General features: G+C 35.8%; 3 protein-coding genes across 3 annotated transcripts; 1 reads left to right on the top strand and 2 right to left on the bottom strand.

Annotated features, from left to right (window-relative positions):
* Positions 1-589: 589 nt before the first annotated feature.
* On the bottom strand, positions 590-2,605 carry LOC115964441 (probably inactive leucine-rich repeat receptor-like protein kinase At5g48380). Its single transcript, XM_031083751.1, has 2 exons — positions 1,742-2,605; positions 590-1,555 (listed from the first exon to the last, which is right to left on the bottom strand). Exons 1-2 carry the CDS (start codon positions 2,603-2,605, stop codon positions 590-592), a joined length of 1,830 nt encoding a protein of 609 aa, XP_030939611.1.
* Positions 2,606-6,086: 3,481 nt separating this feature from the next.
* Positions 6,087-9,068, top strand: LOC115963602 (vesicle transport v-SNARE 13-like). Its single transcript, XM_031082671.1, has 6 exons — positions 6,087-6,158; positions 6,298-6,411; positions 7,332-7,390; positions 7,487-7,675; positions 8,048-8,218; positions 8,519-9,068. The coding sequence occupies exons 2-6, from the start codon at positions 6,318-6,320 to the stop codon at positions 8,669-8,671; spliced, it is 666 nt and encodes a 221-aa protein (XP_030938531.1). The 5' UTR covers positions 6,087-6,158; positions 6,298-6,317; the 3' UTR covers positions 8,672-9,068.
* A 46-nt stretch (positions 9,069-9,114) lies between these two features.
* LOC115963601 (two-component response regulator-like APRR1) lies at positions 9,115-14,915 on the bottom strand. Its single transcript, XM_031082670.1, has 6 exons — positions 14,346-14,915; positions 12,810-12,971; positions 12,562-12,695; positions 11,991-12,155; positions 10,905-10,989; positions 9,115-10,660 (listed from the first exon to the last, which is right to left on the bottom strand). Exons 1-6 carry the CDS (start codon positions 14,527-14,529, stop codon positions 9,744-9,746), a joined length of 1,647 nt encoding a protein of 548 aa, XP_030938530.1. The 5' UTR covers positions 14,530-14,915; the 3' UTR covers positions 9,115-9,743.
* Between the last annotated feature and the right edge of the window lie 286 nt (positions 14,916-15,201).

Below are 15,201 nucleotides of genomic sequence, written 5' to 3'. Positions count from 1 at the left end.
TACCATGTCTAGGAAGGACAAGAAGGGTCCAGGATTCTTGTTGAATTCTTGAGATAGTTGGGCTATATATTATCTTGTTGGAATGGTGTTATATTTGACTGAGAGATGTGGTAAAGGTAATCAGATAGCAGATGAGATGATTAGGGAAGGGTTGATGTCATAAAGTAAATTTTTGGCTAAATTATAAATTACGCCCTCTAACTTTGGTTTGTATTCAATTTAGTTCTTTAACTTTATTCTTCCCCCACCCCCCAATCTTTTAACTTTGTCGTCAATTTAGTCTTTCCAACCAGTTCTTGTATGGTTGGTTGCCATAAGTGTCCTAAATCGAGGTAGTTTTGGTATTTTTGAATTTCTTCACAAAGATGCTGGAAAGTTTTCTCAACAAGCATAACTTGGTACATACGTAGACTCACATAACCAGTCAAACTGAAACGATTTACATGACAACACTTTTGAAACAAAAAAATCACGCACCTAGAGCTAATTAATTACACATTCGAACTCACTCATAATAGGATTTTCTCTTCCAACACTAGCAAATTAATACAACCTTATTTAACAGAGTTATGCTAATGTATTTTAGTGGTTAGGTTTCTGCTGTTTCAATCTCAATGATTTCATCGCCAGTACTAGCAGCAGCAGCAGCAGCAATTTGAGGTCTCCTCACTATTCTGAAATCATATGCAATACCATATCGTACCCCTACAGCCCATGTTTTTTGGTACACTTCAACCATTGTTGGCCTTTGATGTGGAAATGGCTGAACACAGTCGTATGCAATCTTAATGAGCCGAATGATCTCTTCATCATATTCATTCCCGATCAGAGATTTGTCAATCATTTCATATAGACAAGAAGAGCTTGCTAAAAGATTAGAACTTATACATGCATTGCTTATTTGACTTGGTTCCCACCGTGTAATCAGCTCTAGAAGCAAGATTCCAAAGTCGTAGACATCTTTTGTAACATATTCCAGATCCCAAATCCCATTGTTTATAGAGGAGCTCCTTGAATGATCAGTATTTTTTGAATTGATTGATGTCGCCTCTTCGAAATTTGATATTTGAGGCTCAAAATTCTGATCAAGTAAGATGCATTTTGAGCATATGTTCAGATGGACTATCCGGATTTTGCACTTATGGTGGAGCCATGCCAAGCCTCTTGCTAGACCAACAGCAATTCTAACCCTCAACAGCCATTCTAATTTCATAGAATCATCTTCCAAAGAATGTAGCCAATCATAAAGATTTCCGTTGGACATATATTTGTATACCAAAATCTTCTCCTTCCTTTCTATGCAGAATCCCAAGAGGGGAAGTAAGTGATAATGTCTCAATCTACCTAGAATTGTTAACTCACACATGAATTGTTTCTCCAGCTGTGGAGAGTCATATAGTCTCTTAACAGCAAGAAACAGACCATTGGGCATTGTAGCCTTATATACTGTTCCCATCTTTCCCAATCCAATGATGTTATCAGAGCTAAAATTGTCAGTTGCCTTATTGAGCTCTGCAAAAGTCATTCTAGTAACCCACCTCTCCAAAGTAGAGATCTGTGGAACAAGTTACTCTCCATTAGTATGAAAGTATATGATAAAGGCAGCAAAAGATTTCAAGGCTAATAACAATTGAAGATTTGAAAACTATAAAGTCTATAATGGACAGTTTTGTTTGTTTTGTTATTTGATTCACTTGTAGTAGACATCTGCAAAGAAAGAGAAAACAAGAGAAACTGGAACCTGTTTGTTGCTTTTCCATTGGAGCTTTGAAGGTAGCAATTTGGTCACCTTATGAGCTTCTTTTCTCTTATTGTTCTTCTTGAGGGTCATCCTTTTCCTCTTCTTCATTTGCTCCCAAGGCACACAATAGGACATGAAAATAGTTACAACTGAAACTGCAGAAGCCGCATAACCAACAATAAACCCACTTTTAAAAGGCTCGTCTGATTTGCAAGGTTCCAAAGGCCCTCCACAAAGTCCGCTGTTATTCACGTAGCTCTCTTTCGTGACACTGGCTATGGCAAAATTTGGTACTGGTCCTGACAAAAAATTGTTAGCAACGGTAAAGGTCTTGATTTGAGTGAGCTGGCCAAGTTGCTGAGGTATTTGACCTGTCAGCCTGTTGTTATCAAGAATAAGGGCATTCAGATAAATGCAATTTGCAATATCTGTAGGGATTTCACCATAGAAATTGTTTTTAGATAGATCAAGTGCTGATGCAGAAGGAAGCATTGTTGATATGTCAGATGGGATGGCACCGGACAGCTTGTTGAATGAAAGGTCTAGACGTTGTAAGGATTTGCAGTTCTTAATGCCCTGAGGGAACCAGCCTGTGAGGCCCATGTTGGAAAGTTGGATATATAAAACTTTGCTTTCCTTCGAATTCCAGCATTGGACCCCAGTAAATACACAGATGAAACCGTCTCCAACTTTGTCGAAATTCCAAGAAGATTTAAAGAGATTAAAAGGGTCTTCTAGTGACTCTTTAATGGATTTTAAGCAAGAGATATCACTATCACCACCATTGCTGAGAGTAAATACACCCAGCAGTGACCAGAAAAAGGTGCTGAAAAGAAAATTTTTAATTATATTTTTAAAAGACATTTGTATGCAAGCGTTCATCTGTGTGTAAGACTACAAATGAGTACTTGCATTCAATGAGATCAAAGAAAAAGCAAAAGAAAAGGAATTAAAGAAAACAGTAAGAAATTTAAGCAATTTACATATTAAGGATCATCTACCCCTTTGAAGCTCCAAAAAACTTCAAAGAAATAAGTCAATAACTGATCTTGGAAACAAAGCAGGAAGGAAAACCTGGTTTATACTGAATAATAAAGATGAATTGACCTAGTCTAAGATTGATTGTCAGCTCTTTCGTAGTAACTGCATTCCAAAATACTAAATTCTTGCAATAACGGTTTATGTCAGCATCCTTAAGAGTTCATAATCATACCGCAGATAATTGACTAGAACAATGATTCTTTCGTGGAAAGAGGATGTTGAGGTTTTATATTGGGTCAAAGTCTTATATCATACAATAAAATGAAATATTATCTTACACTGCATACTAAACTACGGACAAAGCACAAGTTTTAATATCAATAATTAATGAGCTAATGAATTTTAATTGGGTATGAAGAGGAATTTAAGTGCATGATGAAAAATGCAGGCAACTTGCCTGTCAAAGTTTCAATGTCTGTCATCAAAGGCCTGGTTGTTCATGTGACTTTGGTTGCAAGGTTGGGGGTTTAAGTTCCCAAATTAGAGTTTAGAATTGGCCTCACAACAATGATAATGATGCTTCTACAAAAACTAACATAGAAAAAAAAAAAAAAAAGATGAATAAAACTAGGCACAACACTTGACTGTCAAAGTTTCAATGTCTGCCACCAGAGGCCTTTGTAGTCCAAATGACATTTGGAAGAACTGCCCATGTGACTTTGGTTGTGCGGTTGGGAGTTCAAGTTCCGGGATTAGAGTTTCACATTGGCCTCACAACAATGATAATGATGCTCTCAGAAACACTTATATAGAAAGAAAGAAAAACAAAAGAAGGGGGGGGGGGGGGGGGTTCTCATGAAAAATTTATAGGATCATCCAGTTTAAATCCAAAGCATATGTGAAAATTTTCCCCAATGATCATTTTAGTTAGGATCAACCAGAGAAGTGGTCAATGGTCTATCAAGAAAAGTACACCTTAACTACTACAGCATCATTCCTCTTGATTAAATAAATACACAAACCATATCCCTGACTCAATAGAAAACATGGTATTGTTAACAATTAGAAGTATTAAAATTGTTTGCTTGACTGCAACAGGGATCAACTAGTGTAGGTGTATTATGCGCATTATGTCTCCATCTACAAGTGTCAAGTTTTGTTTGTTTGTTTTTTCTTTTTCTTTTTTCCTTTCTTTTGGAAAATCATGTTTTCAATGGTTACAGAATGCTGAAGAAATGGTCCATCCATATACTAACGTACAAAGTGGGAGGTAACTCTCTGTCAAATACAGTGGTTGACTGTTCTGTATTGGTTATAAAATAAAAGGCTCTTACTGACTGCAGCCATTCAATTTGTCTACTAACAGAATATCAAGATGTACCTAATTTGCACATGAAATTGCAATATTTTTAGCAAGTTGAACAATTATTCTAAACGCTCATATCATCGCGACTAGAATGATCGAGACAGATAAACACTTGATCAAATTTTTTTTTAATGAACTGTGCTTTCACACAAACATAGAACTTAATGTTTCAGTCATAATAGCAAGCAAACATAGCCCAAAACCAAATCTGTTTAGAGATTTTCCCCTACTCATTACACTTTGTATGTCATGCTTCAATTGGTCTATGTGATTTCTACCTCAAAAATTTCATTTGAGTTATCTGCAAAGTTGCAGTAACAATGTCATATTGCCTCAATATCTCAGTCTCATTTTTAAAATCATATCTCTCCCCAATAATACTTATTATTGTATTGTACAATTCAAGTGTTGTTGGCCGTTGATCAGGAAAGGGGTTAAGACAAGATAAATACAATTCTAAGGAATTGAAAGATTTCACCATCAAATCCTCGAACAATTAGAGAATTATTCATGACAATGTAGAGTTTAGAAGAATTAGTCAAAAGATGAGTAATCCAATCAACCAAACTCCCATTCAAACTGTATGATAATTTTTTTATTTAAATAAGTTGCTTCCCAATAAGAGTGTTTGAATAAAATTATATCTATGATTATATATATTTAATTTAGTGTCCGATTAATATATGCTCTTAGGACATACATTAATTATCCATTTTTGGAAATGTTTTTTTGAGAAATGAAAAGGCTGTAAAAAAAGTTATTAACTTTTTCATTTTTTTGTGTAAAGTTTCCTAAAGTGGTTTATTAATGTAGGGGCAAAGGCCCAAAATCATACCATGGGCCTTGGGCCCCATACTAGAAGGTCAACCACGTCCGAGGAGAAGATGTGAGTGCCAAAAAGGCCCCCAACCCAGTTCTCGTGGGCCTAAAGATGTTTAAAGGGCGGTCCGAGGAGAAATATCTCCTCGGACGTAACAAATATGGCTCAAATATGCACTCTGCCTACTAGAAGGACCCACCTCAACGGGCATTAGTAACAAGGATGAGTCCCACAGACCCGTGGCAAAGAAGGAAACGTAAGATATCCAAGGAGAGGCTGCAACTGCCACATTAAATGCATTACAGCTACTTTTCTAGTCGCATTAATGTAGAGAGGACTTGTGAACAGTGCTGCCTTGGCTACCACAACTTACAGAAAGATGGAGGGAGTGTCCGATGGGACAAGCACTTAAGTGAGGGTCCAGATAATCAATAAGTGTAAGGCTCCGATGGCTTCAAGAAGACTATATAAGAAAGGGAATCCTCGTGAGGAAGGGGAGGGAGAAAAAAGAGAGGTAGAACAGAGGAACAGTACAAGTTGCCATAGTCTTTGAACAGGGACCCGCATACATTCATCTCATCTCCTCGGACTGAGAATCTATGGGCATTAAGAGGATTTGCTTACTTTTAATTGTTGTATAGCCCAACTTTAGCCAGTGTATACTTCGTTAAGGCCTAGTTCTATAACTCGCTCTCTACAAATTCATTGTTTCTGGGCTCCTTGGACCAGAACCCCATACCTATTGGGCCTGGGCCCCAAATTGTGACCCTACAATTAATCTATGCTATAAGAGCACATATTAGTAAAACCCCTTTATTTTATTTAAAAATTATGAAAAAATAAAATTATATTTTAAAAATATAAAATTAAAAAAAAAAGATTATAAAAAATTGGAGCTGAAAATTAATGGAGATTCTAAACTTATCCCCAACCAAAATTTTTTTGGACATAAACTAATATGCCTACAAACAATTACCCATTTTGTGACAATAAGAATGTGTTATGCTAAAAGTGCTTGTAATTCAACTGACATTTTTTAATGCTTTTCTCTTAATGTTTTTAGGCAAAAAAAAAAAAAAAAAACCGTTTTACCCGTCGAAATTGTTGTTGCATACATGCAAGTACACACTAACTGTACATCCAGCGAACTAACCAACTAACCAACCAAGAATGTCCCAAAACTTTCAAACTGTCCTCACCTCAACCATCTCTGCCGTAACCACACTTTCCAACCGTCCACTGATTCCTCAGTACCCCTCGATCTCATCCTACATTCTTATAATAATCATCATTCAATTATAATCATGTGTATGAAATTGTGTTTTTTAAGTTTTCATTCATTGTCTTAAAAGAATGCTACTTGTTTTTTGTGTGGTTGAATTGTAAAAGAAGGTCGGAGAGGCATTGCGATGAGTGAGGTGTTCGAGGTGTACGAGCATCACTATTGCGAGCTCTCTGCCAATCTATCAAGCTACTGCACTGCCGCTACTGTACTTGATGGAGGTTATTACCACACTATATATGTTTTCTTTGAATCTCTATTATTTAGTTGCTTTTGTTTGTTTCACGAGAAACAATTAGGCAATAATGAGGTGTGTATTTAATGTTGAAAATTCTTTAGGTAAGAGAAACGGAGAGAAGAGGCTAGTGGTTATGAATTATGATTTATGAATTGATGGGTTTGTGATTATGTGCTTGTATTGTATAAGATGATGAAGCATAAGCATTACAATGTATATAGATGTTTTATAATGCTTGAATGAGATTGTTGCTTTTGCTATATTTTTACTTTTTAAGTTTTGTATGATATCATCAATGGGTATTTATAGTGGGTTACATCCTAACTAAGATTACAATATACTTTAACTAGTATTCGGATTAGGAATTTAGGACTACTTTACTAAAGGCTTTGTTGCTTAATTGGCATCTTATTGTTCACAAAGTGCTTGGAAATCAATTTTTTAAGTTTTATGTTAGTAGGTAACAATTAATCTCATGTTCTATTTTGATATTGATATTTAAATATCAATGAGATTGTAAATAACTTTGTGGTTTAGTGGTATTGTCTGATTCTTGAGAACCTGGATTTGAATTTCCCACTTGTTGTACGCAAAAAATGTATATAAAATATTGTAAACCTAGAATATTCATAATGATGAGTTAAGTAGATGCTAAACATGCTGATGGGGAACAAAACTGGAAGATGGTTTGTTAGAATGTAGGAGTCATGTCTGTGGTGTTGTTAGTTTGTGTGCATGGAAAATGGAACTTTTTACTGTAGTCTGCATATGAAGTTGAATATAATTACCTTTTAATTTTGTTTGGTTGTGAGACTATTGGGTTTTGTACTGTACGTATTAAAATATGCCTAAACTGTCAAATTATTTACTTCACTGATGGTTCTATGCATTCTTGATTGGCAGAGCAAAAGAAGCAGAAAATTTCCGAAATAAAAACTGGATTAGATGATGCGGATGGTTTGGTACTAAAGAAGCCTATTGCTGTGACTTATTAATTCTATATATATTTTTTTATATCTCATCAGATTACTAATGTGATTTTTCTAGAATTTGAACAGCTTCAGAAAATGGATCTTGAGGCAAGGAGTTTGTCACCTAGTGCAAAGGCAACCCTTCTTGCTAAGTTAAGGGAATATAAAACTGATTTCAATAGTTTGAAAAATGAATCCAAAAGACTCACATCAGCTAATGCTAATCTGGCTGCAAGAGATCAGCTGTTGGAGTCAGGAATGGCAGATGCACTATTGGTATGTATGTCTTTCTCCCTCGCGAAGGTTGTATCTTGCGCATCAACTGTATGTAACCAATGTGTCACAATATATGGAATCCACGAGTGTGTGGTCTTCACTAACCGTGAGATATAAGTTACATGCAACTGATGTATAAGATAATTTTTCGTGATTCACATAGTTCTTGGTGTGAAATGCCAAATGGTCTATATCTACCATAGCTTTACATTTCTATTTCCATGAAAGTTATTTCCACCAATTGCTTTTACTCTTTTAATTAGAATATATACATACACTTTCTTAATTTCAAGAATAGTCATGGACATGGATATTATGTATATAATTCCATTAGGGGTACATTCTCATTGACATTGGTGGGTCATGCAAAAGGTATCTAATGATCAAAGAGGAAGACTGCTGATGACAACAGAGAGATTAAATCAGTACACTGACAGAATTAAGGAGAGTAGAAGAACAATGCTGGAAACAGAAGAGCTCGGCGTCTCGATCCTACAAAATTTGCATCAACAGCGACAATCTCTACTACACGCCAATAACACAGTATGCCTTATGCTTTTTTTTTTTTTTTTGTTCCAATTAATGGTACATTGCCTCTTGGTAACAGGTTCATTGTGGTTTTTACATTTTATATTTTGTATGTTTCATTTTTGTATTTCATGTGCACTACACTTCATCCCTTCCCTAAATGGCAACTGAACAAGGGCATAGGTTGTTCTCTGTATAGGAAAAAAGGGGTCTACTTTAGCCTTATGCAATCCACAATTAGCTTTCCCGATAAACGGCTCTGATTAATTTAATGGTCAGCATTAGCAAACTATTGATCTTTCTTTCTGTCTGCAGATACATGGTGTGGATGACAATGTTAGCAGGAGCAAGAAGATATTGACATCCATGTCAAGAAGAATGAGCAGAAACAAATGTATCATTGGCTCCATAGTCGCAATCCTAGTTCTTGCAATCATATTCATCCTTTATTTTAAGCTGACTCATTAGTCCACCTTTTCTTGTCCAAAAATTTAATTGGCTCATATTAGCGTGTATGTTGTGCTTTTCTTTCATGAATGCGTGCGCAATACTCTCGTATCTTTTTACCTAATTTTTTTTTTCCCCAATTTAATTTACTCAAAGAAGAAGCCTATTTCTCCCTTCATCATCAAGTGTGTCATAGTCTCTCTTCTTTATTACATATATTCAAATGTATGATTTTCTCTTTTTTTTTTTTTTTTTTTTCTTTGGTGGGCAATAGGGGAGGAAAATGCATGTACTTTTAAGATCTTTCTAGCAAAAATTTAAAATCGCCGCAATTACCTTGTACTATTATTTAAACAGTTTATGGAAACTTCCTATAGATATCATTGGGTGTATTTTTTTTTTTTTTTTTTTTTTTTTTTTTTTTTAGCTCTCCTGATTAGAAGAAAAAAATAATCCTCTCGAGCTGTTGAAAGATCATTTAACATTCTCAAACCATAATCAATTCCTCATTGACACATTTAAGAATACAGATACGCCTCCTGAATGAAAGAAAGACAGCAGAAAATCCTAGGGTTAATGGATCATTCAGATCTGGATCTTTTCCTCAGTGTGAAACCTTCAACCTCTTCAGATTTAGAAATACCAATTACTGCTTATAGAATTCTACAGAAAAGACAGTTCACTAAACTGATAGTGAAATATCTCCTGTGCCTGTTTCTGATAGTGATATATCCCTTGTATAAATATGTGATGGCTGCTTTTTTAATGAAAATCTACATCACGAGAAATTATTTCATACACCAAGTGTATTACACCCCCCCTCCCACATAAATGTCGATTTCATGGTGCATGACCCGCAGCACCCATCGTTATGAGAGAGAGAGGTGGAATACACCGAGGACATTGAATAATTTCGCCTAAATCACCACCTCTCAGTGCTCTCACGCATCTGGTAAGGGAACAGCTAAATATACATGGAATTTCAAGAATTCTAACTTTAAAGGAAATTACCGCATTGAAGGGACAAAACGATCCTCAATAACCCGCAACCACATTAATATCCTGAAGCACCATTGTGAGGAGAGGAATACTTTCAAGCATGCTTCTCCTCATCCTCTTCGTCATCCTCATCAGAATCAACAGAAGTAGGGTGCCCATTCAGATCCACATTTACACCATTTACCTTCCTCACAAACTGGCCCCGCACACGAGGCCTTCTTTCAGCAAGTCGTTTTCGATTAACATATCTAATCTTCTTATCAAAACATCGCTCCTTTCTTTTCTGCCTAAACTTGATCAATGCTGCTTCTCTTCTGTCAACTTTATTCAAATTTACTTCAGAGGAAGATGGACTTCCAAATGGCCAAGAATGAGAAGCAGGCATTTGACCAGGTTGTAAGCATATATTAACAGGGTAATACGGGAATGGTGCCATTCCATTAACATGTGGAGGGCATTGTGGAAGATGATGGTACTGTGACATCATAGCTTTAGGGGAATGATTTTGCAGGTCATGCAGATTCTTTTGATACAATTGTGCTGCTGATGGCATCATGACTTGATTTACAACTCCTGACATGCAATATGGAAAGGCAGCTTGGGCAGGTAAGCCAGAAGCATCAAGTTGATGTTCATTTCTTGGGTGCGAAAGCACTTGAGAGAACCTTTCATCCTTCAAATCCCTTTGCTGTGAGAGTTCCGTTGATGCAGTTGGGGTGCAAGACCTCTCTATTGAAAAAGAATCGGGCATACTATTACTGCTTGGAAATTCATCTCCTTGCGAATAGCTTTCCCATGCCTCTCCAGAGTCATTTATTTGGGTATCATTAACCACTTGTTGAACACGTGCTTGATGGTTCTCTCCCGTCCTCACTTGAGCAACATTTTCCTCGACATTGGCAACCCCTTGAGAGCTCTTTTGCAGTGTGCTTGTTTTGACATAAGTGAAGAAAGCAGAAGAAGACTCACCAATCTTTAGCTCACTTTTCTTTGGGCCAGATGAAAATTGTCCTGCAAGACATCACCCAAAGAATTTTATACATATCATGTATGTATGTGTGTATGTCTATACAAATATACACTATATATATGTAGATATATGTGAGTGTATGAATATACATTAAAGTGTAAAGTATAAAAATACTGAATACATGACATGTATATTTATGTACACAGCACACAATGAAAAATCTTTCATGCTTTTAAGACACCTGCACATGATATTGGTAAAGCAGTAATTGAACAAGTGGCTCACCAGTACGTCGGTCACTAATTTTTGGCACATCAGGCCGGTATTCATCTAATTCAATGTATGGAGGCTCTACAGCAGCAGCAGAAGACTGAAAAAAGAAACAATGAAAATATTAAGCACAGAAAATGCCAATGTTATCCCCCCACCCAACCACCACCCCCCCCCCCCCCCAAAAAAAAAAAAACCTTGCTCTTACAAGGGGAGGAGGTGCCACTTGGTGAAATTTGTGGCCACAGATCAGTGTATATTGTGCTAGACCGGTCTTTGCCCCATGATGGTGTAACTTTATTACTTATTAATTTTGTATGCGCAACTTATTTTCTTAGTTAACTTCAGAGCATTAGTCTCTTGCATCGAATCCAGTTTCACTTTTAGTTTGTTCCTAAGTATTGAGTGCTAACTACTAACTTACTTCTTAGTTCTATTTTACTTAAATGTTTAATTTTCCTCTAAAGTTGGTTAGATATCAGGTCATTCAAGAGGACAAAATGAGTCTCAATTAGTGGTTTGTTCTCTAGTCACCTACTTGGGATCTAAAATTAAAGTAGGTTTTACATTCTGGGATATGTAGTATAATATTAGTATATTACACATAGAATGGCAAAATGTTATTAAGATTAAAATACAGAGAACATGTTACCCCCATCAATTTTTGAGTTTGCTGGACTGCTGATCCCTTCACTCCCCTCTATAGTTGCCTATACCTTCAAGTTTGTCAAGTGCATGTTTAAAGCAGGCCAATGTACTGAAATCAGGGCTCAAGTGGGGACAAAATTGTCTGTGCTTCCTAGATTAGGTTCTTTGCAATACAGCCACGAATATACTTGTGCTTATTCTTTTTTTTTTGGGGTGGGGGGGGTGTTCTTCTGCAGTGCTTAAGATTTTAGCCTATTCTGTGTCCAACTACTGATACCAAGCCCAATAGTAGAACCAAAAAACACATATCATTAAAAGTCATCTTTTCAAAGTAAATAACTAAACATATGAAGGGCCCAAGGGTCTACACAAATCACAAATCGACTAATTCATAACAAAGAGGTGATCTTCTAATTTTTGAGCAACCAAATTCCAAGGCTATAGTACACTCACCTCATCTTCTTGATGAACTGACAATCCCATCTCAGGATTAGTGCTCCTACGGGACCTGTCATCTGTGTCATCTGAGAACATAGTACTGTTTGTATTAGCATCACTAGGGTCTGATGCCACCAGATCAAAGTCGTAGTTCAAGATGTTCTTCTCAGCCAGTCCAAGCTGCCAACATAAGCATTAAAATGAACATTTCAATATTGATCTAAGGAGAGATAAACTATCAATGGAACTCTCACACTGGTGATAAGTAACACAAGAAGGTGGCCCATGGAATATGGAAGGTGACACACATATGTAAGAGCAAACATCAATAATGATATGAATTCTTCCAAGATAATAGAAAATGCATGAGCAGCTCATAAAAAAGATGATAATAGTCTAAAAAGCATATCATTTTCTGCATCATATATGGTCACTCCTGTTTCCTTACATTTGCTTCATATGAATGAGTTCCCAATATTTATTAATGGTTGCATAAGCTCTATGTGGATATTTATTTAAAGGGGGGGGGGGGGGGAGAGGGCAGAAAAGGAATATCAACATAACATGAAAGCCAGGTAAAACAAACCATGCGCCGCCTTCTCCACACGTGTGTCCACAAGTTTAATAACTCATTGGTGCGTAAAGGCTTTACAAGATAGTCCGCTGCTCCAAGCCTCAGGCACTTAACAACAACAGAGACCTCATCTTGTGCCGACATCACTTATCAAATCGAACAAGATTAAATAAGAATCATCAGACTATATTTTACCCAGAAGAGAGAAATATACTCTGCTACTTACGAATTTGGCAGTGGTGGTAACAAGAAAAACTTACTGATCACAGGAATGCGTCGTAAATCGTTATCCCGATTTATGTACTTCAACAACTTCATGCCTTTGGCCAAAGGAAGGTCAAGTTCAGCAAGTATGATATCTATATTAGCTCCCTCCGCATTCAGTGCATCAATCACCTGCCTAGCTGACCTGACTGAAGTTACTGCAAAGCAAGAAATAAAAAGCTGTCACCCATCTCCACTTTCAAAATGTAAGAAATAGACAATGTCATTAGAAGATGAAGAAGGCAAACAAAACTCAGTCATGATAGGAGTATCACATACTACATATGTAAAAGAGGTGGTAATTCTATCAGAAATTTGCCCCACTTAGGCCAGTTCCAATTGATTGCTTTGAAACAAGGATCAGAAAGAGTTTAGGTATGAACTTATCAAAAAGCAAAGCCATGCATTGAGCTCCATTACGGCTTTAAGCTCCAAAATAAGACCAAGGCCTTCCTTAACTTACATTGGCTTTTATTTAGACAATCGGTAACATCAAGCTTGGACCGACATCCAACTAATTCCTATCAAGAAATAATTGACTTTAAAAGGGTAAAAAATAATACATAAGCACACAGATCACACATAAAAGGAAATTAGACCATCCTTTCTTGCTTGTTTCTATGGAGTCACTTTTACTTATTGTTCTACTCATTCAAACTTCCAAAGAAGCCAATAATAGCATCTAAAACTTGTCTCACATTGTCATGTTTCTGCACTGATCATCATAATGTTTTCTGGCATAATTATTAATTAGATTTGAAGTTGTTACCTCACTTTAGTCCAACGTGAGTGAAAGCAAATAACTACAAACAGCTAAGGGCATCCAAGGTGAAAGCTTAAGTATAAATATAGTCACAAAATAGAATTTGATCCTTTTATATATTTAAAGTTTTCATCATTCAATATCCAAGAAAGCCAAAAAATCAACGGAGCCTAATACAATCATTTGACTAAGTTAAATTCAGTTTATCCTTATAAAATCCAATATCATTACTACACAATATTACATCAAAGACAGAATTATTTGCTTTAACTCAAAGTACTACCCTTCTCACATAATACCTAATTGTAAACTCAACCTCCTAAATCCTAGCATCAAATTACATAGTTCAAGCATGTTTTCACCAATAATACAAAAATTTCCAAGCTCTTATCAGCTCAAGAGACCTGCTTCGCCAATAAATTCCACCAACCAAATCAGCATATAATTTAACATTACACACAACACTTTTAATTTCGATATTAGATAATAAAAGACAAAAGTTATTAGCTTTACTTCAAACACCAAAATCCTAGCAGCAAATTACATAGTTCAATCTCTACTCTACACTAAAATTTCTCATTCACAATTCAACAATTCCAAACTAAAAATTAACAAATTAATCACACCAACAACCAAAAAAAAATTTAGTCAACAAAAAAACCATAGATTTCAACAAAAACAAAAAAAATAAAAACAAATCATAGAATTCAACAAGAACAAAAAATCAAAGCAACTAAAATTTTTTAAAAGAAGCAATATATGTATATACCCTGATAAGAACATTTCAAAAGAAGAGTGGAAACTTCTTCCAAACTCTTGGCATCGTTATCACACACCAAAATCCTCACTTTGCTCCTATCTATAAACGCATCTCCTCCTCCTCCTCCTTTACTACTATTCCCACCACCACCACCACCACCCTCTCTGTTCAAACTAACCTCCCCAGACTCCATTTTCAACACTTCTGAGAGCTCTGAACTCAACTTTCTTCTACTCCAAAACCACAAAAGAACTCTCAGATTTCCTTTTTCAAACAAATAAAAATTTAGAAATCCAATCCTCCACAACCTTAAAAGACTTTTTGGATTCTAAGAGTTCCGATCCGAGACCTCCATAGAAACCAAAGTCACCGTGAACGGCGCACGTTAGCTTTATTCATAAGGAAAAAAAAGTGTAAGATGTCAGTCAAACCGACGGTGGTGATTTGAAGACCAGAGAGAGATCACCGGCGAGCGGCGCAAGTTAGCAAAAAAGATATTTTGGTCTGCTACAGTAAGTACCCTGAGAGAGAGAGAGAGAGAGAAACATTAATAATATATCTTCTCTCTCTAACTCAGTTGTTTTTTTTTTTAAGAGTAATGAAAACACTTTATAGGATAAAAAAAAGTACTTAGTTATTAATTACTTGTTTTGTGTTTTCCAAATTGAGATTAATTTGTTAAGAATAAAGTTTAGTTACAAAATTAGTTACAGTCTTAATCTACAACTTTATTCAATATTTTTTTTTATTAGAGGTAAATTTTGACAAATTTATTATTGGATGACATCTTCTTCTTATATTATTAATGCTTGTAAAATTTGTAGAAAATTAAATATTAATAACTGTGTTATCAATAAATTATTCA

The sequence above is a fragment of the Quercus lobata genome, chromosome 10, assembly GCF_001633185.2.
Source record: "Quercus lobata isolate SW786 chromosome 10, ValleyOak3.0 Primary Assembly, whole genome shotgun sequence".
NCBI lineage: Eukaryota > Viridiplantae > Streptophyta > Magnoliopsida > Fagales > Fagaceae > Quercus > Quercus lobata.
This window is presented reverse-complemented; position numbering and strand designations above follow the sequence as displayed.

Bases quoted from the DNA above. Each gene is read 5' to 3' on its own strand.
- LOC115963601 (XM_031082670.1), bottom strand. From the start codon at position 14,529: ATGGAGTCTGGGGAGGTTAGTTTGAACAGAGAGGGTGGTGGTGGTGGT. The intron at 10,990-11,990 runs GTGAGTGTACTA...TTCTTTTTTCAG, and splicing joins CAGTTCATCAAGAAGATGAG to TCTTCTGCTGCTGCTGTAGA. The intron at 10,661-10,904 runs GTGAGCCACTTG...GATGTCTTGCAG, and splicing joins AATTAGTGACCGACGTACTG to GACAATTTTCATCTGGCCCA.
- LOC115964441 (XM_031083751.1), bottom strand. From the start codon at position 2,605: ATGTCTTTTAAAAATATAATTAAAAATTTTCTTTTCAGCACCTTTTTC. The intron at 1,556-1,741 runs GTTCCAGTTTCT...CTTGTTCCACAG, and splicing joins AATGGAAAAGCAACAAACAG to ATCTCTACTTTGGAGAGGTG.
- LOC115963602 (XM_031082671.1), top strand. From the start codon at position 6,318: ATGAGTGAGGTGTTCGAGGTGTACGAGCATCACTATTGCGAGCTCTCT. The intron at 6,412-7,331 runs GTTATTACCACA...CTTGATTGGCAG, and splicing joins CGCTACTGTACTTGATGGAG to AGCAAAAGAAGCAGAAAATT. The intron at 8,219-8,518 runs GTATGCCTTATG...TTCTGTCTGCAG, and splicing joins TACTACACGCCAATAACACA to ATACATGGTGTGGATGACAA.